Source organism: Ceratosolen solmsi, unplaced genomic scaffold (assembly GCF_000503995.2).
Source record: "Ceratosolen solmsi marchali unplaced genomic scaffold, CerSol_1.0 scaffold11, whole genome shotgun sequence".
Taxonomy (NCBI): domain Eukaryota; kingdom Metazoa; phylum Arthropoda; class Insecta; order Hymenoptera; family Agaonidae; genus Ceratosolen; species Ceratosolen solmsi.
Window position 1 is genome coordinate 377,732 of NW_011948416.1, and position 22,562 is coordinate 400,293.

General features: G+C 31.1%; 1 protein-coding gene across 3 annotated transcripts; it reads right to left on the minus strand.

Annotated features, from left to right (window-relative positions):
* Positions 1-2,331: 2,331 nt before the first annotated feature.
* On the minus strand, positions 2,332-21,512 carry LOC105359121 (cyclin-dependent kinase inhibitor 1B). Of its 3 annotated transcripts, none has more exons than XM_011495607.1 (3): positions 21,386-21,512; positions 4,313-4,475; positions 2,332-2,982 (listed from the first exon to the last, which is right to left on the minus strand). In XM_011495607.1, the coding sequence occupies exons 1-3, from the start codon at positions 21,403-21,405 to the stop codon at positions 2,824-2,826; spliced, it is 342 nt and encodes a 113-aa protein (XP_011493909.1). In that variant the 5' UTR covers positions 21,406-21,512; the 3' UTR covers positions 2,332-2,823. The 3 variants fall into 3 exon arrangements, with proteins under 3 accessions (XP_011493909.1, XP_011493911.1, XP_011493912.1); XM_011495609.1 differs by lacking the exon at positions 21,386-21,512 and adding an exon at positions 12,563-12,657; XM_011495610.1 differs by lacking the exon at positions 21,386-21,512 and adding an exon at positions 9,722-9,804.
* Positions 21,513-22,562: the final 1,050 nt, after the last annotated feature.

Here is a 22,562-nt window from a genome sequence, read left to right on the forward strand (position 1 = left end):
GCTAGCCTCTGTTATGTTTCTAGTTCATTTATTCTTAACAAACAAATCTGGCAATAGTTAATGATATGATCAGTAAAGCTCATTAATTTACGAGAGAGCTTAATGTGTATTATATTAAAAGCGTCGACGGAGTGAAGTATTTTAAAAAGCGATAAGAGAGCAAATGCATTTGCTCAGATATATAAACATACGAGCAATGTGCGATAAATTCTGTTTGTAAACACGTTACCGCTCTAAAGGCTTTTACTCGCGCACGGAGGAAATAATCTCCAAGCTCATTCATCAGCAAGCATTTAAGCAAGTAAGATATGCATACATATACATATACATATATACATATGCATATATACATATACATATATAATATTTCGTTGAAAGAATAAATGGATAGTATAAGATAAATAATAAAAATAATAATATAAATAATCTCCAAGCTCATTCATCAGCAAGCATTTAAGCAAGTAAGATATGCATACATATACATATACATATATACATATGCATATATACATATACATATATGCATATACATATATACATATGCATATATACATATACATTTACACAAACACATGCGCGTGCATATCCATTTGTTCTTTTTTTTTCTTTATATAAACATAAAGAAAGAGAGAGAATAAGAGGGTATGCTAGAATGAGTAAAAAGAGTAGAACGAAAAGTATTCTAACGAAAAGTATCAGGAGTGCAATAAAACACCTGTAAAATCGCTTGCTCCGCCGATTACCGGGCGTAAGCCTGACGCAGAAGAAAAACGTGAATTTCCTTTGTCACGCTCGTTCGGCCGTTGCCTCACGCTCTCTATCGTGAGGCTAACTCCCTAGTAAGTCCCAAGAAAAGCGAAGCTATTAAAAGAGTCCTTTTTACGAGGAGAGGGTGGGAAGGGGGAGAGGGAGTAGGACGCGTGCGTGCGCAAAGCAGCGCAACGAAATTTCTCGGTGCTTGTGAGACGAGCGAAACGCGTAAGCGCACATGTATACATTTTTCCTTTGTAAAAGTGCGCAACTACTGCTACCGGGCGACGATTGTGACCACTTCCGTGGGAATTCGCGGAACGGAAGTGCAATTTCTCCCAATAGGTAGAATGTAAGATGACGGGAGTGTGAGAGATAAAGAGGCATAAGGAACGAGAGAGAATGAGCTGTGGGGCGGGTGGGAGAGACGTCCGTGGCGTCGGAAGCGTGAGCGGAGGCTGGCAATGCGTGTGCGGGATATAAAAATGCGCTTAAGAATTGAAGAAAGTAAAAAAGTCCAGGACTAAAGGAAAGGAAAAGGGAGAGGAGGCAGGGAGATGAAGGAATGAAGGGAAGGGCGTGGGCGCCAGGTGCCGCGACGTCCGTCGGGAAAAGAACGAGAGCCGAGTGGAGTTCCGCGACAAAAAGAGTAAGACGCTGCTTGCCGTTGAGATTAATTTCGCTCCTGCTTTTTTCGCCGTTCTCTCTTTTATTTTGCGCTTTATTTTTTTCCGTTTTTTGTTTGTGCAAATGCGAGTACTACCATCCAGTGCCTCCTCTCCGCGACTTTCGTCTGCCCTCACCTTGTGTTTGGTTGGCTCACCCTCGTTCTTTGCACCCACGATCGTGGGATTTGAGAATTTCTCAGCAATTGCGCACCTGTGTAGCCACCAATTCCCTATAAAGACGCTAGATCTACCTGAATGCTCTATTGTGTTATTCTCATTTGCCGATGTATTCGCTCTTTTAATACCAATAGCTCTACCTTAAGGAATAAAATCACTTTCGCGCACTGCTTTCATAAATTTATATTTAGTGATTAATGTATCCGGTGCAGTTTTGTACAGACTTAAGCTTATTAATAATTTATTCATCGAAAGCAAAGAATGCTGCTGTATCATAAATCTGCTTAAACATCGATGCACATATTGTTGTACTATCTTTTGTTGACGAAATACAAGTAAAGATATTGTGTATTTCGTTAATAATTGATAAGTAAATTTACTCATATTAAAATTCAAAGGACAAGGAAATCGACGATAGAGCTTAGTTGAAAAATTAAGGTAAATTTTAATTTAAAGATTGGAAGTAAAAAAAATAAAATTTCGTGTAAGATTAAAAGAATTTGGTATTTATTCAATTTTATGAATTTTCTAATTTATGTATATTTTTATATATAATATTTCTACTTTTTCCTTTCATTTACAATAACACTTTTCTGTATATAAAATCGTTGTTCGAAATATTGATTAAATTTAAGATAGGAGAAGACTCGTTATCCTTAAGATGGTTTTCATAGCTAGTAAGGTTGTGTACTTCTATAACTCCCACGCGTTTATTTTCACGTAAAAATTTAACACCTATAAAAGTTATCACATCATAAAATATTATTCTTTTTGATTAATAATAAATAAATTAATTTTTACTGTTGGTAAATTATCAACAATCTTTATTGCAATTGACTAGAATTTGTTGCCAATTATTACTTCAATGTTCACATAATTAATTGTCAGTCAGCTAAGAAAAGCTAAGACTAAGATACTTTCCCTTATTGCTATAAACTATATGACAATCCTTAATATCAACTAACTTGAATCTCAAAGTAAATTAAAATTAATCGTACAAAATAATTGCGCTAAGTAATTGATAATAAAAATAATGATTATAACAATAGAAATAGTGAAGAGGGATATAAAAATTGTAGCCCTCTTTCGTCATTCCAAAAGTTTGCAGGGCTATACGCGATACAGTCCAATTAGCAAAATCAGTCGTTCGGTCAGAAGCTTTTGTGCATCCAAAAACAAAGCATCAATTGAGGCTGTTGCTGGAATCTTAGCTCATCTCAACTTGGTATCAAGGCGCCTGGATCACTGTATCCCCTTTCGCTCCTTCAGCTCTTACATCCGCGTCTTCAGGGGCGCGTGACTCGCTTCCCGTCTCCACGCGCTTCCACTCCCATCGACCTTCCAGGGGACGTTCCTCCTTGAAGTTAAAGTTCCATTTGGCCTGCTTCTGAAAATGTTCAAGAGTAAAAAGTGTTTTAGCAACCACCTCATTACTTTCATCCTCTTTCTTTCTATCCCCCTCCCCCTCCCCCACAATTACCGTCGTCAAAATATCGTCTATGCCCTACTAACTTTCTTCCTCCTCCGAGGAATCGACGAAGTATTCATTTCAGTTAATTTCGAAATAATTAAATTTATTTTTTCGCATTAGGTGTTGTGTGTGTGTGGCGTTATTTTATTTCTTTTAACTCTTTGTTTCCCTGAGGCGAGATAATCTTACATTTGTCCTTGTTTTAACGGAGCTTATTTTGTCTTAATAATTTTGTTCCTCAAACTGATGAAATTTCTAGTACCCTTATACACTGTATAGAAACTTAATAAATTAATTTTGTTATAAATAAACTTATATTCGTAAAAGCTCGTCTGCCGGTATCCTTCAAATCATAAAGTGTTTAAGCGCAAAAGACGTTCGTAGAAACATGGATAATGTTTAAGCAAATTAATTCATGTATAAGTTTTTAATTTAGCTCATAAAGCTTTATGTAAATAAAGTTTCAGGTATTTATAAAGAATATTAACTATGAAAATGTTTTATAATACGTTTTTTAATATACTAATACATTTATGAAAGCTTTTATAATTTGTTGAATTAAACAAATATTTTCTTGTATAAAAATGTAATTAGTCTACGAGATTAAATTTCTGGAAGAATTTTTAGATTATGATATGTGTAATACTATGGCTAAATTGAAATATGAATTTACATGCATGTAAAAAAAAGATTGCGAGTTCTTTTGAATAATAATTATAGCACGAATTATAATTCTATGACCCGTTATCACCCAATTAACAATAATTAACCAATTAACCTACAAATTATTATAAATAAATGGTTTTCTAAAAATGCACATTATTTTATAGTTTTGTTTATATTTATATTTAAAGCTTGCGAAATCCATGAAAGGCAGTTTAAAATATTAGAAATAATGAATTCTTCATCTTTTATATTATTGAATATTAAAGAAATAAAAGAAGCTTTTTCTAATGCTTTCTAACATCAATAATAAAAATTGAATAATATTACACATCTAATTATTCGTTATAATATTATCTTAAAAATTTATCTTACATGTCTCTTAAATGAAGTTTTGATGACATGAGTATTTGGTAAATTGTAGAATTTAAACTACAATACAATTTAAAATATTATTATTATGAAATTTTCTTTTCGTATTCTTTATTTCTTTATTTGTACATGTTCATATTATTTCATCGCAATAAATAAATTATATTATAAAATTTTTTGGCAGAACTATTAAAGGAAACTGTTGTCTCACCTCAGCCGTGTATTTAGCTCTTTCCTCGGCAAATTTAAGCTCCAGCTCGTTCTTTGTTGGTAAATTGCCATCATTAACCTCGCCAAAATTTAGACGTCTGCGCACGCTCTTTAATCGTGCTTCTTGACTGTCTGGATTGTTATCTGCCATTGCAAGGCGAGCTCTATAAAACAACAACAAAAATATTTTGTTAAAATCAGATATTCGTTATAGATATGTTTTAATAATATCCTGCCGACATTTATTATCTACATAACAATGTAAAATTCGTGGATTTTATTGAGGAACGTTATTTGTATTATTATTTATCGGTTCATTTATATGAATAAGATAAATTCATATGTCAAAACGTTATTAAAACTTATCGTCGATTCTTTCATCTCTCTAATATTTACTGAGATGCGAAAAAAACTTTAACGTGTTATAGGTTTATGCCTTATAATGTTCTTTTTCATAATTTTAATTACCATTGTTCAAAGTACTGCATTGTATTTTATAAATAGGTTTGTAAACATGAATTTGTAAGCACGGAAGTACTTTAAAGTGCTATAAAGAAAAAGGAGAAGTCGTAATAAATATCCACATGTACGAGAAAAGAATTTCATTAAGACAGAACGAATTAATAACGGAAGAACGGAATAAAGTGGCTAAATGATTAAAAATGAGTATCATTTGCCAAGAATTATAATAAGTATTAAAAAAAAAACTTATTTATTATGAATAATTATGAGATAATATAAATAATTATTATAGTAAGATTTATCAAGGAAAGAGAGCATTGTTCGAGAAAAAATTTATTTAACAATTTTTGGTAGAATCTTTTTACAATCGTTTAACATATATAAAATTGCATATAATGATGTTATTCATGAGATAAGAATTATTTAAGTAATTGTCGTCTTTACAGATATAAAACATAACTTTCTGTTGTAAGTTGTATTATTTACTTGAAGATACCTACCTAACAATTATTAAAACACGACAAAATGAGCAAGAAAATTTTACAGTACATATAATTTTATACATTTCACAAATACGTATTATTGTAATAATATTGTAAATTTATTGTCCCAATTCAAGTTCCTAATTAATATTTCGTTCATAATAAGAAATATCTCATTTAATATATTCAATGGCTATTAGAAATATGCATTATATATTAATTTTTTAAAGCCTTATACTTTATACTTTTTACTTAAAGATTATTGAGAAAACTTATCTGAATTCGATAAGTGGCATTTATAGATCACATTTTATTCATACTGTTGCAGGGTCCTAGTTATCTGAATGTTTTACTTTTTGTCTGAATATTACTTTCGTATTCTTACAGCTACATAATCACATTACAAATAAAATATATTTATATTAAATTCTAATATTTATTTTAACAATTAAATTTCAAATATGAATGTAAAAATAAGTAATTTTATTTTTAATCCATGTTAAAATGATGTTTTTATATGTTATCTTATAATGTTATCATAACATACTAGGCATTGAAATATTGATAGTGATTTTTCTTACGAACCAGAAATAAGACAATTTTTGGAAAATGGTTTTTAATTATGTTGGTTTTGTGAGCATTATAATTCATAAATACGCATTATATTTTTGTCCCGTATGTGGTATGGTATATCCGCAAACTGATTGAACAGAGAGAATGAAAGTAAAAAAAAAACATGCGGAATAGTTGTATATTTTGAATGAATAAGGGCTAAATTGTCAGGGTGAAAAATCCATGACTGCATTAATAATTGTAATAATCTTTATACCATCGGTGTTTCATTTCACATTAAACAAGCATTAGAAATACATTACTCTCTGGCTAAGTGCTCATAATTAAATAAGCCACACAATAAAGATTAGCGCTTTGACAAACAGCAATTTACAATGCACGTACTTAATTAAGTTAATCCTATTTAAGTTTCTCTTAATTTCTCTTGGAGCATTTGTTCAATTTCTAAAGTCTATATTAAAAATTTAATATTATTCTATCTATGAAATAGAATTTCTGCACTTCAATTTAATATTTAATACTAGAAGTTTCTCCGGATGGTTCGACAAAATGTTCGAATTTTGTTCGAAAATTGAACACTACCGTCGTCAGCAAGAATAAAGGCTTAGAGACCTACGTTATGTCGAATGGATATTTCATCTTGGACTAGGAAAGAAAGCCAATTGCATTTAACGAGCGCTCCTCTGTCTCCCTCCCATCCTCCTTCGTCTTCCACTCCTTCTCCACCTCCGTCGTCACCGCCACTTTCGAGCTCAAAATCCGTTTCTCTGCATTTGCTCATGCCCCTGATTTGTCAAATTAGAAGAAGGCAAATACATTCGACGCGGAGGAAGAACATAAGGGAGATTTAGTGTCGACTGAGAGAAAAGGGGCAGCTTCGACGAACTGACGGCATCGGTAGTCGTCGCACTAGCGGCACTAGTAAGTTTCACTTCATTTCCTGTCGAGTGTGCGCTGACGACGTAGCAAGAGTTCTCGAAGCACCGTTGACCCACGTACGGCCCGCGAGCAGTTTGAGTCCCATCTCCTCGGCTCTGTCCGGTTCTAGCTGCCTCTGCGTCCACGTGTGCGAAAAGCCCTAATTTAACGTGGGAATGTTCTTCTTCATTCGTACGGCGCACTTGGCGATTTGAGGACAATTCGGTTTGTCGATCAGTGCTATACACCAATGGTCGCTTCCGAGCGATGATGCACTGACCATCAGCGACGATCCTACTATGTAGTAATGGCACGATGCACGTGCTCGCCAACTATACCAACTATTAGTTTCTCTATTATATTCAAGTTCATTCATGATTAGACTAATGTGGCTGACTCGTTACAAAACTTACCTCGCTTTACATGCATGCTACTGTAAATTGCCTTTCACAGTTGCGACAAACGCATTTTTATCGTTATTTTGTACGGAAATCTTTAATTACAAGCTGCCATCTATCCATTTATATAGGTTCTATTTACACTACGATAATCATTCATTCAATACGATAATCCTCATCAGCCAATATCACAAGTGCATACGTACATGTTTCATTTGAGCATCGATTATGGGTTTTGCGACCTCCTGTCAATTCAACTATAAAATTACATTTTTGATACGCTATGACAAAAACATTCAACTTCTAGAATTTTGTGTGTAATAATTAATTGAACAGCGAATAATAAATTGGCTATATTTTAAAATACTTTGAGAAAATATTTTATGTAATTTACAGTGGATAGTATGAAATGTATGCAGAAACATATACATAGAGTAGTTCTGACAGCATGTGTCGAGATAAGTTATATATAATCATTATCAATTCTGAAATAATATCTTCAGTGATGTAATAATCTATCTGTGTATGAATTATCGATTATTATTTTTAATGATAATAATTTTTAATTTAATAATTTTTAATTTAATGTGATGAATTATCGAATATTAGTTGATTTCCATTCGAGTAAAAAGAAATATATAATTATATAAGTAAAATATATTATTTATGGTATATATAATTAAGGCCAATAATATACTGTCGAATAGAATTTGTTTAATAATATAGCTAAAAATATTTTTTTATATCTTATAAATTAATCGGTGATATGAAATCCATCAATCAATAGGGATTTATTAATTAATCTATACATATTAATTATTCTATATATATCTACTCTCTTTTATTTACATATTATCTCTAGATATCGTCACAATAAGTTTTACTTTTTTAGTTTTACTTTATTGACTTAAAAGTCATAAATGTGTGTGTTCATACATTTACATTTTAACGAATATAATTAATTTTTGTTTGTGTAAAGAAAAATTATTTTAGTTTAAAACAAGGAGTTTTGTAAAATAAAACTCAGTTATAATATTGATAAATTCAGTTAGTACGTAGTTAATTTCAATAAATTTATCGTATATTTCAAATGTTTCGTGTGTTTATAAATCGAGTTGTATAATAGTTTAGGCAGAAAGTAAATGCTGAATTGTTCTATAATGACAACTATTATCTATTAACTAGTAATTAAAGAAATATTAAAATTTGACGTTTAATGGTAGTTTATAATGATCATAATCCAAATTTAATAGTACCATTGATAATAAAAAATTTTTCTTCACAGTGACTCATATAATAAGAAAGTGTCTTACGTTAGGCTTACGGTTTCGTTTGAGAGATGAGACGGCGTACTTTATTATGTAGCCAATACGACGGACGGTCAACAAAAATTTATATTACGAAATCATTTAATTAAGAAATTGCGTGGTTTTATGTGTGTGAGAATTTTAAAATTGATAATAATTTAAGAATAAATGTAATCGGTCATTGGCATCCATAGCGGTGAATTATTATTTATAAATAATCATCCAGTAGTAGCTTAAATACACAATAATCATAAACGACTTGATTTTATGTAAATTGATTTTAATCGTTTAATTTTATTTCGAGTCGAATTTCAAGCGAAAAGTTGTTGCGAGATAATAAAACACGTCGATCTGGATGAGACAAGGTGTTTTAAAAGGCCTGTAGCTTGGTCGCCATATTTTCTCTACTTTTTTTTTTTTTTTTTTTTTTTACAAATACTCACAATAATCGAATAAAACATTCTATTAAATAATTCTATTCAACTCAACATACTCACGCTAGCGTTATATCCTTTATATTACTTCGAACAGTCAATGGATTTGAAACAGCTCGCCATTATTATATTATAGTCAATGACTACTTTTACATCTTACGCTTTAGCTTGCTATTTAAAACGCGACTTCTGAACGTAAATTTCATCGCTTATTATATGCGACGGCACTTACACTATAATAAATAACGTAAAATAAAGATAAGACGCTGCCGAGAAGACTAGAAGACATTAGTCCGGCTGTGCCAGCCAGCCGTCCTTCACAATAAACTAACTATTCGCCTGCGAGGTTATGGCGCACAACGATGCCATGGCAAATCGCGTCGTAGGATCGATAAACTAGCTGCGAGGGGTAAACCCGATGTGTGCCGCACCCTTGCTGGTCTATCGATCGTTTATGTTGCAGCGGTGGTGGCGACGGCTGCGGCGGAAGGGAAGGGTGCGTGCGTATATAGGGTGGTATGAGTGTGGCGGCGGCGGCGACGGTCGTGACGACGAGTGCGTATGAGCACTTTGTTCGCACACTCGGTCATTTAAGCATCGGACCGTTGAGATTTGCCCGACATTATATTGGAACAGCCCCCAGAGCTTCGATATTATGGGAATCGATTTGGATGTCTATCCCCACGAGATAGCTTGTTTTCCCATTCCATCGAATTCCATTTGATTACGTCGAGAGCGCAACAAAATTCGCGGACTTTTAAAGCTGTAGGTGTTATCGTCGTACCTCGCGAGCGAGTTTACCTATATAATGCATCGAACGTGTATTTAGCACTTACCCGTCATCCTTAATCCAAGCAGCTCGAAGTTATTGGGCATCGGCGCATTGCACAACACACGGGGTCACTCGATAAAAATGGAGCTACGAGATAGATAGATAGATAGATAGATAGATAGATAGATAGATAGATAGATAGATATAAAGAGAGAGAGAGAGAGAGGCAACAGCAGCACCACGTCCGATAGGGAGCGCGAGTCACCGGTCAGGACTCTGAGAAGCGACTGCAGTACGGTGAGCAGGTAAACGTGGAGATAAGCTAGTCTAGAATGAGGCATCGAGTTAAATCCCTTTAAACTTTGGTACCGTTACTTCAGTCTCGTGGCGTTCTCGCAACTACGCGTCTAACTGCGATTGCGACGCATCGTCGCTGCTTCCAATCGCACAGCAACTTCCTCCAATGAAATAACGCTTCACGATGTGCGGTGCAATTGGTGACGTTCTTTTCCCACTAAACTGTCGTAAACCCGAGCAAAACTTTACCATTAGCAAGGATTCTGTATAGTTATCAATCGTATGGACTGCTTGAGTGAATTTGCGAGGTATAGTTGTCTTGAATATGGGTTGATTACTCGATATATACGGCGATAAAAAGAGGCGCTAGCGGTGATTGTCAACCAAGTGCGAAAAAAGTCATTTTCATTCGTGTAAGTTTGGCTATAATTAGGAGAAAGAGAGATGTGGAGATGTAGAGGATTAGAGAAGTATTTTTTTATCGGTAGGCTTACATTGTTGTCTGGCCGTGAGGACGAGAACGTGCAAGCCAAATTCTTATTTGCTTTTTATTTTAGCTTTAAAGTCGCGCTCGAAAATCACTTATTCCGTATGAGCTAGTCTAGTTGCTTCAGGCATTGCAACTCGCTTCACTTTGCCGGATAGCGGTCCACTGATCGTTTTATTGCGAGGACGTTCAACTCGCGTTGCGCCTACAGTCGCTGACCCATTCGTGTCTCTGTGTATACAAAATTAAAGTCTCCGACTCAATCGCGTTTACTGTTGCTGCTAAGCTCATTAAATGAGATGAATTAATAATAAAATCGTGATTATTTATTTATGATTGATGCAGGAGGGATGAAGGACATTTTGTGCAAGGAATTATTGCTTTGGCCAATGACAATGCGTTATTCTTTAAGATATTTAATTTTAAAATTTCATACGTTGTATGAATATTACAACATAAAAGAAACAAGTAAAAGATATATTAGACCATATCCAAAGGTCTAATGATAAAGAATTCCATAAATTAAAATGTGCTCATTTAATCCCGCTATTAAGAATATTTATATGAAAAATAATGACAAGTACAGTACATGACGATCAGAGTTATCTTTTACACATTGCATATTTTGTAAATTTGAATATAATGTTACTTTTTTATTATAAATTAATATAATATATTAAGCATTATTATTACCAACGACTTTCTACAAATACTATTTTGAAATGATAATTGTTTACTAATATATATATTAAACACTAAGTGTGAAATATAAATTTATTGAAAATCTGAAATTTCGCGAGTTCTCGTTTGTACATCTACCCATTCATCATCGTGAGACTACTTACTCGGCTAATTCGCTACAAAGAATGGTTTAACCATCGGTGGGAAGAAAGAACATTCTCACGAGCCTCCTGTTGCAAATCAGATAATTTAATACTTCTCTGATATTAACATTGCAATTTATGTAAATCTATAATTAAAATCTTTTATCATAAATTAGGGAATCTTATAATTATTCGATATTAGTGAAAAAAATAAAGCAATACATTAAATGTTATGCAATGTTAACAAATTTTTCAAAAATTTAATATAATTTATCGATATATTTATATGCAGCATAAATTATAAACATTTATATTAATTACAAGTTTGTATAAAAGATCGTATTTTATATAATCTTAACAAATATTTCATGTATAATATTGATTAGAATTAAATATGATTGTAATATCCTTGTATTTATCGAACGTCTACTATAATGTTTATTAGTTTAAATTGTTTCATGAAATGATACCGTAACAATAATGCAAGAAAAACAAAAGTACAAATTAAAATGAACTATTGCAAATATTTAGAATTGCAAAATTAATAACATATGCGTAATTTGACTAACTACAAAGAATTATTTTACAACGAATATAAAATCACACCACTAATAGTCGCATGACATAACAACAATTGTTATAAGATCATAAAATTCCTTTTTATAGCAAATATTTTACAATAACTCAATTAATATAAATTATATAAATGTATATAATTTTATAAACATTATAATGATAAATATTTAAACAATGAATAGTATTAAATTTATAAAACTCAATAGATATAGTGTATTTATTCTTGGGTTTCGCTCAGAAATCAAACTATATACTATTAAATCATAATACTCAATTGATCGAGCAATCATGGCTCTTATAATATTTTTATAAATAATATGTAATTATAATTGTATTATTATAAATGGGAATTGTTATGCAGCACATTATATAAATAGAGTTTAATTAGATTTTGGTGATAGTTATGATCGTACACGATTATTTCTTAAACCATTGTTTTAATTGAAACTAATGATATTAACGGTGGAAAACTTTTCCGTTTTATGAGGTATAAATCTACCTTAATTATATTTTTCTAAGTTCTCCTTCTATGGATAAACATTTAATGATATTGTTTGAATATTAATATTAAGCAGAGAACCAAATGAAAAGTGACATTATACAAATTAGTTAATTGTGGTTGAAACCTCATTTATTCATAACTACTGCGTTATATATAGTAGAAAAACAGCAACAATATTAACGATAATAATAAAGTAAAAATGAAAAAACATCAACTCACCGTTCATATATCATATTTTTGCGATGAATTTACAAGTGATTTCTCCAGATAATCTATTGTTTACTGTATATCCTCGTGTTACGAAGAAGACTGCAGTTGAACAGGCAAGGCAGCTCACTTTTCCGATCAATACAAATATTGAACAATTGTCATGTGTATAATTTATTCATCAATACGGATATTCATTTGCGCTTCGCTCGCTATTGTTATTTTTCACCAGTGCATATTCATTTTTCTATAGTCGCGTATTTTTGAAGATGGAGATGTGGGGGAATTGCGCGTAAAGCGACAGGAAAAGTATTGCGCAAGGTCGACTATGAATCGTGCGGCTGATAAGCTCGCTATAATCGCGACAATTAAACCGATAATAAAATTCATGCAAGCATAATACTTGTGCCAACTAAATAGTTAATAATAGAAAAAAAAACATTATTACTTATTTTGAAACAGCTTGGTTTGGAATTAAAATTTTTCAATAAGTTTATTAACTCTTTCAACATGATTTAATTCTACAGTGATATTATTGATTGGATCTTTATCTCTCAAACGGAAATAGATTGACATAAATAAAATTTTATCATTTTCTTAATATTTTTTTCCATAATATTTTTTTATATAAGTATATATTCTATATAATTTTTACTTTACTTTTTTATTTTAATCTAAAATCTTGCAAATAGTAAAACGATGTAAAAGAATTCGTTATATTAAAAGGCAAATAACAAATGTTTGACATAACGTTTTATATGACATATTTGTAGCAATATTAGAATACTAATATACATCGCTGTATAATAACGGCTGCTATTATTATCTTAACATATGAAAAAGCAGTGTAATAATTATTCAAATTTTTCTTATATTGATGAAATGTGTTGATTATCATGCTATTTATTATATCGCCGAATAATTCATTTCAGTAATTTCAATTAGAATTATAATAGCGCATTGTTAAATAATTATTACTTATAAAATATTTATATAAATTGTTATTTCATATATAATTTAAAAGTATTTTTTTTTAATTTTCTACAAAATTAAAAGAAAATAATATTTTTATTTTCAGCTAGCTATTTATTTATATGCTTAATAATATTGTTATTGCTATACCAAAATGTAATGCTAACATTAGAAACTAAGAACTTTCATACACTTATATGAATAAAACAATTATATATATATATATATATATATATATTTGTTTACGGTTTTGATTAAAAATATTTTATTTTCATATTGAGAAATTTATAGTAGCAAATGTAATAATTAACTTTCATTTTTGAGGTAATTTTTTTAAAAAGTAATTTACGTTCTTGCGAAATGCGCGAATGAATGAACAATACATGCGAAATACAATGAATAAATACTCGGTAAAGCAATTTCTCTGTGTCGGTATCATACATGTAGCCTAAAACTGATCGAGCAATTAGTTTATATACCAAATATATTTTCAATTCATTTTTTTTCAATTTACTCACACTTAATACTTGACTGAACACTTGATTCTTTCTCACTGATTTATATAAGTATCATTGAATGAATAGCAACGATTGTTGTAAATTCAAAATTTATTTTTAAGTATAAAAATATAAGTTTTCAGACCTAATTGCATAAAATACTCTTACGAATGCTTACAGCCAAAATTAAAGCAATTGTGTAAAACAATTTATATATTTTATATATAATATGTATATAGTAATATAAATAAACAACTAAAATAAAAAATATTCATTATATAAAAATATAAATTACTCTTTGTGTTATTAAATTTTTTATTAGAGTTTTTTTTTAAAGGGATTGCTTATCAATGCTCTTTTAACTTTTTATTTATATTTTTATTAATTTTATTTATTTATGGAATTAATTTATATATGGAAGCTCATTTTTAAACGAGATTAATAGAATCGACGAGAAATTTGATCTCTCATAGTGTGAGAAATATTGTGAGAAAATTCAAATGTCCGGCAAATTTTCGCGAAAAGGATAAGACTGAAGAGTCGATCAACCAATGTAATTTCTTGAAAGTATAAAGTAGTCTTGATTTATGTATCAAAAGTCGGTACCTACAATCATGTTGAGTAGCTATGAAAGAGCCGTAAGTGTAGGTGTCCCGCAGGAAACAGAATCTCGAAGGTAAGAAAATGCAGGCAGGATTATAAGTTCTTCACTTTCATATCAGCCAAGTGGAATACATATATTCATTCGTGGATACGATTCTCTTTATTCTGTGCATATGCCACTTCCTTGGGAGCCTTACACATATGCTAAATCTCGGGGAGCAACTGTCACTTCCTGCATGCATCCATGAACCTTGAAATGTATTCATTCGTGTGCGCGCGAGAAATCTTACGTGTTGCACGCGTCGCGGTGTCAAGAAAAAAGAAGAGCGTTGCAGAAATCAAGGGGAGTTACACGTGTTCGCGATTTCGAAGAAAAGGCGAGAGAAAGCTGTCGTCTTTTTTTTCAAGAAACTTCTTCAAACTTTTTTATTATAAACCAATCGTTTGATCAGTGAATAGAATTTTAACTGTGCAATATTGCGCTTAAAATTAAGTTATTTCAGAATGATCATCGGCCAACAAATCTACACGTTCTTTCATTTTAGACAATTATGCATCTGTAAATGCGAACTAGCTTGAAATTTATTCAATGGATAATGCTTTCAGAGAATTAGTAATGTGCGAGTGTGGTCATCAGTGTTCAAAGTTATATGAAAATCCTGATATTAGATCATACAATTCTTATATTTTACTTTATTGCATTTATATATATCTGTTTTTAAAAATTTACTTTCTCATTGGTTATTTCAAGAAACAAAAAAAATTATAGAGATTGACTCAGACAAGTTCTTCGGGTTAAGCAACTTTTTGCAAGCGAAACTAATTTTTTGTAATTATAGCACGTGAGGAAATGCGCACTTTATCGGCTCATCTCTCGTCCCTTGTTTCGCTTTTTTCTGCATTGTTAATGCTTTATTAACTCTATCTTGGTAGATCGACAATTTATTGTAATAATTTCTTTACTATAAGTAAAAATATTCAAATTTCTGCATACATATGTATAATTTTTCAACAATTATCTCTTCTTCTAATAAAATAAAATAATTGTATGAATATGTTAAGAGTTGTACTGCGGAAATGATAGAATAAAACAAACTATTTTCGAATACATACTCAGGTAGATGATGAATTTTTAAAAATCACAAAATGAGTTATCGTTAAACTATTTGTTATATAGATTCTACATATATGGGATTATGTGGGTATAAGTATATAAATAGGTAGTTCGGTAACATGCAGTCGTTTTACTATTTTATAATTTATTAACAAAATCGTACAGTATTTGCTAGTGTAGTTCATTTCTTCGATAAAAGGAGAAAAAGAAATACAATAAAAAAACATTAATAAAATTCAGGGTTTGTTTTGATGAATATATTAAAATCCAGCCAAAAATGACTGCTATCACCGAGTACTTCAAGAAAAATCTCAGGAGTAATTCATGACTAAGATCTACCCTATGTTTTTATATGTATGAGATTCATAAGACTCAAGTGACGAACTGCAGTTACACTGACAACTGGTATAATTTTAAGTTGTGGTTCTCAAAAGCCTCGTGTGGACTTCACCCCTCGTATTCGTTGAGTGTGAAGCCAAATATCGAGTGTATATTCCCCTCGAAGTTTTAAAAAAAGTCTCGTTAAAAATGCGCTTCTCCTCCCCTTCCGTTTCCTCCTACAGTTATTTGTAACGCTTTTGTCATTTAAAAAATTTATATATGTACAGTAAATGCCTACTGATATATACACACATCTATATATATATATATAAAACAATTTTTTAATTTATACGAATATATTTTAACACATATTATTGCATAATTTAAAATTGATTTTTATTCTATAAATTTTGTAGCTAAATACCTAACAATGTATCCTTTCTTTATCAATATAAAAGAATTTTTGTTTTATTCGGACAATGACAATTCTATTCAGTATTTAAATGGAAACATTCTATTCAATTAGTATTTAAAGGCTAATGATATTTCTATTCTGTTTCAAGGCAGCTTGCCTGACATAATGTATAGATTCTTGTAATAATGTAAACAAAATTTTTTTAAATAAATCAAACATGTTTATGATAGCTATAAAATAAGAATAAAGTTGTAGATATTTATTGAAAATCATGAAATAAAATATTATATATATATTATAAAAATAAAAAATATATGTATGGAAATAAATAATTATCATGTGATCAAATAAAACATATTTTTAATTTATGATGCATTATTTGTTAATTGAATTATTAAAATGATTACAACTTTTAAGCTTCTTACTATTTCCCTCGCAACTCCTCTTACGGTCAATTTAAGGAATATCATTATTTACCGTTTGCTATGACATTGCTATGCGTACATCTAGTACTATTCAGTGCTCCTGTACTTTTCTTAATTTTCCCGTTTCGCAATTTTTCTTCTTTGCATATAGCGATAATTTTAATTACCGTGATATTAAATTAAGAATTTAAAGAAAAAAATGAAAATAAAAGAAAGAGAATTGAGACTCGTGCATGTAGAAGTATTGGGATTAAATGCATCGGCTAATAAAACGAGCTGCGTTAATTTCTGAACAGATCCTCGCATTTGGCTCTTTTAAACCTCTTAAACGACTTTTATCGATCAATTTACAATTAAGTGTTTTCTTTATCTTACGTATGAGGATTATTATAATGAAGTCTTGTTACCATTTTTTTTTATAATCTTATTATTTACATGTCTTTTGTTTTTATTGTACGAGAATTTTTAAAATATATTCAAATAGTTGAATTAAAGAATTTTTAATTTAATTCTTATAATTTCACTTGCATTTAAATATACGTATGCTTTCGATATCTTAGCATAAATACAAAATATTTTTGATAATATTTATTATATTGATAATTTATCATGTTTTGAAGTAACAAGCGTATCTTTAGCTCTAGCTATTTTCGGACGCCTTCAAAGATCGTAATGCTCATACTATCTATCTTTTGTTTAGAGATGACTTTCAAGGGACCGATCGTTAGTATTAGATTGGATTGGAGTGGCCCTGTTAAATATTCGATCCAGCCATTTAAATAGATAGAAATAATTGGTTAAGCGCTAATTCGTAAGTGATAAGATTGCAATTGAGTAACATATGGAAAATAACATTATGATTTTTTACTCAGTCTAACGATCCTGGATTTGCTAGAAATTGGAAAAGTAAAAGGAATACAGTGTTTAACAAACAACTGCTTGATAATATATTTTCGTAACTTATTAGTGAATATTCGTTCCATAACACTGTTTTATTACGTAATTTCAGAAGGAGTTAAGAATAAAGAAACATAAATACAAAGGCCTTTGCATCCTCATTTTGTATGTGCTTCAAGTATATAAGAATTGCAGTGGATTTTGTAAAATGTAAATCAGATATAATTATTTCTTTGACAATAGATTAGCGTAGGTAGACACAAAGGCGAGCCCACGATGAATTGCACGTTGAACTCGGATAATCGCAGTTAATGTGTAAGCGAGGTCAGTTCAACAGATACGCGTCAAAACATATTCGTGCAGTTTGTTTTTATTTGTTTCTTTTTGGAAATGAAATAATATGCTTATTCTTACTCATGCTTGTTATAATTACTTTATTGAAAAACTTATATGACGATCATCATTATTTACGCACTTATAATAATATCGTTTTAAGTATATATATATATATATATCTCATACGGAATGTTACATTTTTAATTATATCTTCCATTAATTTTTTTTAATTATTCATTTAGTAGCTTATTAGTAAATTAATTTTTTTAATTTTCACTTAATAACTAAAGAAGGCAGAATGAGTTTATTGATTATGAATAAGAATATTTATTCATTTACATCAAAGGATCTATATAATTTTAAAAAGTAAAACATATGGATATAAAAAAAGTAAAAATAGTTTGCAAAATTTATTTATGCTAGAGAATTAAAAGATAATTTGTATCCTTGCTACTCAAATCTAAAATAATATTACCTATTCATCTATTCAATAATATCACCTATTCAAATCAATACAACTTTATCTTATTTATTAAAAGTTTAATTGTTAGTAATATTTATCAAAAGCACTCTAATTTTGAAGTTTCAAACTTCATATAGCGTTTATGTGTTGACAAAAGCACTACAGTCAATTACCCACTCATTAAACAGAATACACAAGTAAATTAAAAAGAACTTGTCTGTTCTTGGCTTATTGCAATTCAAGCAGGATTAGCTGGTAGCTTTGAGCATAGCAACTTGGGCCGGGTACAGGTGCAGCTACCAGCTTATTTAGGTGCCATAGGTGCATCAGCCATATTGCATCGAAAAGGGGATAAACAAAATGGGTGTATTTATTTTTAGACAGCGAATTAAGTCGGGTTATAGATTCATAAATTGTAACTTACGCAGTTGACCAGTTTGGTAAACAAAAAAATTTTTGTGTGTGAAGGGGGGGGGAGAAAAAATAAGAGTAGCAACGTATCCATTGCATGTGGGCGCCTTCAATATGGTGCAAAACCTGAGAGCTTCTTGAGGCTATCGTGGAATAAAGGGAAATTCAAGCTCTAAAGGATACGCCAGGAGGAGAGCGAGAGAGAGAGAGAGAGAGAGAGAGAGAGAGAGAGACGAAGTAGAAGGAAGGGAAGAGCGACGAGCATCAGTCTTGCTAGCGTAACATTACACGTTTAAATCCCTTGTGTAACTTGATTCGTAAATCGCAGACTCGGAGGTGCACCTCAGTGAATCTAGGAGATTCTACTAGATCAGGGATAGCTCAATGTGAATATGGGCAGTATATGCATCTATATTTATGCAAGGTAATTGAGCCTCTGATTAATGTTTTTCGTTCTTCATGTGCCTCTGCATTCACCGTTCCTTCGGGTCTTTAAGGCAAATTTTACAGTGCTCCGGTCGTTACAATAACGTGAATTTATGAATATTATTTATAATGTGCAATTAAAATGAGGCAACATTTGTTTTATTAAGTTAGTGCATACGAAGGCTTATTAGGCTACGTATATGCCAAATGTTAAATGCATGTGTGCATAACTCGACGTTTGATTTGAACATTTTAATGTACCTGTCAGAGATATTTTGTTATACTTTAATTGAATTACAGAATAATTTTTGTAAAGTTATTTTTTTGAAGATAACAATTCTTCTAAAAATTTATTCTTTGTTTTTATATGTAATTTATGAATATTTTACTTATTTTAATACTTTTTCAAAGGTCTTCAATGTTAATAACACGTATTGTTTATTTATACAAAAAATTGCTTTACATTACTAATAAAAGAATAGAAAAGATACTAGAGTTCAAATGAATTTGATTACAGTTTTTAGGGAAGTAAATACGGAAATATTTATGTTGTATTAAACTTATCAATAATTTTTATATGTTGAACATGATTCTTAAAGACTTATTACTAAGATATTATGATTATTAAAAGCGAATTAAAAAATTTACTGTTGAGTGAACAAACTTTCTATCCTTTTTGAAAGAGTATTTTACAGTATTTAATAACAAATGATGAACATTTTATTTTATTTTATTTTCATTATTTATGAATATGATAAAAATAAAATATTAATTTTCTAATATAATGAATAATAATAATAATATACTTATTAAATATTTTGGGTCTGATCAGATCAAATACATAGATTTAGGAAGAATTATTTTAGCGTTGGAAATTATCATTATTCTCTAACATCGTTGTCGTCGTTGTTGTCATAATTTTTATTATCATATTTGTCACCATCATCATCACCATCATCAGCAGCAGCATCATCATCAGTATCATCATCATTATTAGTATTATATTTTGTGTATTCGTATAAACATTTTAATGAAAAGATAATACGTAAAGAAAACGATTTTTTTTTTACTATAAATTAGTTTTTTTTTAATTATAATTTAGAATCTAATGTTTTTTATTGAAATTAATCAATTTCGAAAGAATAGTCATGAAATACATATTTAATATATCTATATAATTATCTAATAATATCGAATCATTTATTAAAAATGAAACTTTAATTATTATATTCATGTAAAATTCTATAATATTATTTTTATTATGGTGACAATAAAATTTTGAATTTATTCAATTTTTTTGAAGAGTAGAAAAATAATATTATTTTTGTAACATTCTTATTAAAATCACATTGTGCGCATAAAGCGAGATATACAAGTGCAAAGATTAATTGCAGTATGTGTATTAAAAATAAATAAAAAAATAAATAATAAATATAATACGTGAGATTTTTTATATTAATACGTAGGTTTTATCGCTAATTTCATCATAATGATTCGATGTAATATTGTCCATTTCCGTATTTATACGTATTTATCTTATGCACGTATAGTTATCATACAATAAGGCCTAGCGTAGGTAGTTCATTTGCACCAGAGAAATAGGACATCTAATAAAAGGATATATTAGCGCTTTAACAAAATTTCAAGGAGACAAAAAGCGAGAATAAACGTGCAACGAATTTTTGTAATCAATGTTAAATTGTCGTTTATTCCAAGATATTATTATTAAATGCCATGGGAGCATCCATCCTATCACAAACAAGTAATGCCTACGTTGCATAGAAAGTTAGGAATGCACCAAAAATCCCCGGCCTGTACTCGCGAGCAGTAGTCTATCAGAATACACCCATGCATCAACGTCCTACTTGCGCTTCAGGTTACTCCTGGCTAGGTAAGGACTAAGGAGGAAGAAAGCTGGACAGACCTGGACAAGTCAGACCAAAGTTTCAAATCACCTGTGTCTAGCAGCGAGCATGTTGTCCCTCTTCTCCTCCTAAGCTGGTGTCCCTCGCTGATACGAAAATCCCTATCGCGCGAACAATGGCCGTAGTCGTCGAAGGTCAGGGATGGGAGCGACAGAGAATGGCTTATCGGCGCTCGGGACAACGAGCCGGAGATAGCCAAGGGTAGAGTCTCTCGTCGTCTCCGTACAGCGACTGTCTCTTACAAGCCAAGCTCCCTACAATATACGTCTAAACGGCATTCCGCGTCTCTTCTGTGCCTATATTTACGCGGCGGTCCACGGCTGCACTCACATGTAGGCAAGCGGCGCGCTTTAGGTGCTGCAACGTCGAGGATATGCAGTCCGGAGTATTTATAGGAGGCTGAGAGTCACGCATGTTCGGGGAAAAGTTTTCGGACTCTTTAAACCTCTCGCTCTCTTCGACTCTCGACTCTCGACTCCTCCCAGCCCCGTGGCCGCACGCACTCTCGACCTTCTACAAGCTGCGATCCGCTAAGATCTTTGTACCAAAGAGTCCCCGATGCTCTTTTACCAGCCGGAATACAACTTTGCTTGGGATCTCCGCCTACCTAACCATAATTCCTGCGATTCTTCTCGATGATCTCGGCCAGTCGGACTTTTGCTTTTTAACGGCAAATCGCCTTGATACTTCCGGGACGATCCCGTACACTTGTGATCATTGCACCCATACAATGACGCCCCGGAAGTATCCGAGTCCGTAGCCATTTTTTCGCTGTTTTTATACTCCCTCGCCTCCTCCTTCCTCTTCCCTTCCACTCCAACCCCGCACTTTCGCCCATTTTTTGCCCATTTGTCTTTGTTTGCATATAAAGTCTGGTGTCTGGGTTGGACTATAATTTCTGTACCTATAATACCTGGTGGTATTATTCAAACCTGATATTATTGTTCATATACTAAATTCTAAATCTCTAACTTGAAATAATCATTGAAATACATAAATAACCTTTCTTTATTTGTTAATATAATTGCTTTGCTTTATTATATGACCTTAGTTTAATTATTCAAGAATTAATTAGACTCGTAGATTTTCTTCTAGATCCTTATGAAAGATAATCGTAAATGTTCCACAATTATCATAATTAGATAAACAATAAAATATTTATTACTTTATTTGATATTTTATCACTTTATTAAAACACTTTATAAAT

What these genes read in the sequence shown, in the direction of transcription:
- LOC105359121 (XM_011495607.1), bottom strand. Translation starts at nt 21,405, where the DNA reads ATGCTCGCTGCTAGACACAG. An exon ending in ATGCTCGCTGCTAGACACAG is followed by an intron (nt 4,476 to 21,385) that starts GTGATTTGAAAC and finishes GTTGTTTTATAG; the next exon opens with AGCTCGCCTTGCAATGGCAG. An exon ending in GAGCTAAATACACGGCTGAG is followed by an intron (nt 2,983 to 4,312) that starts GTGAGACAACAG and finishes GAACATTTTCAG; the next exon opens with AAGCAGGCCAAATGGAACTT.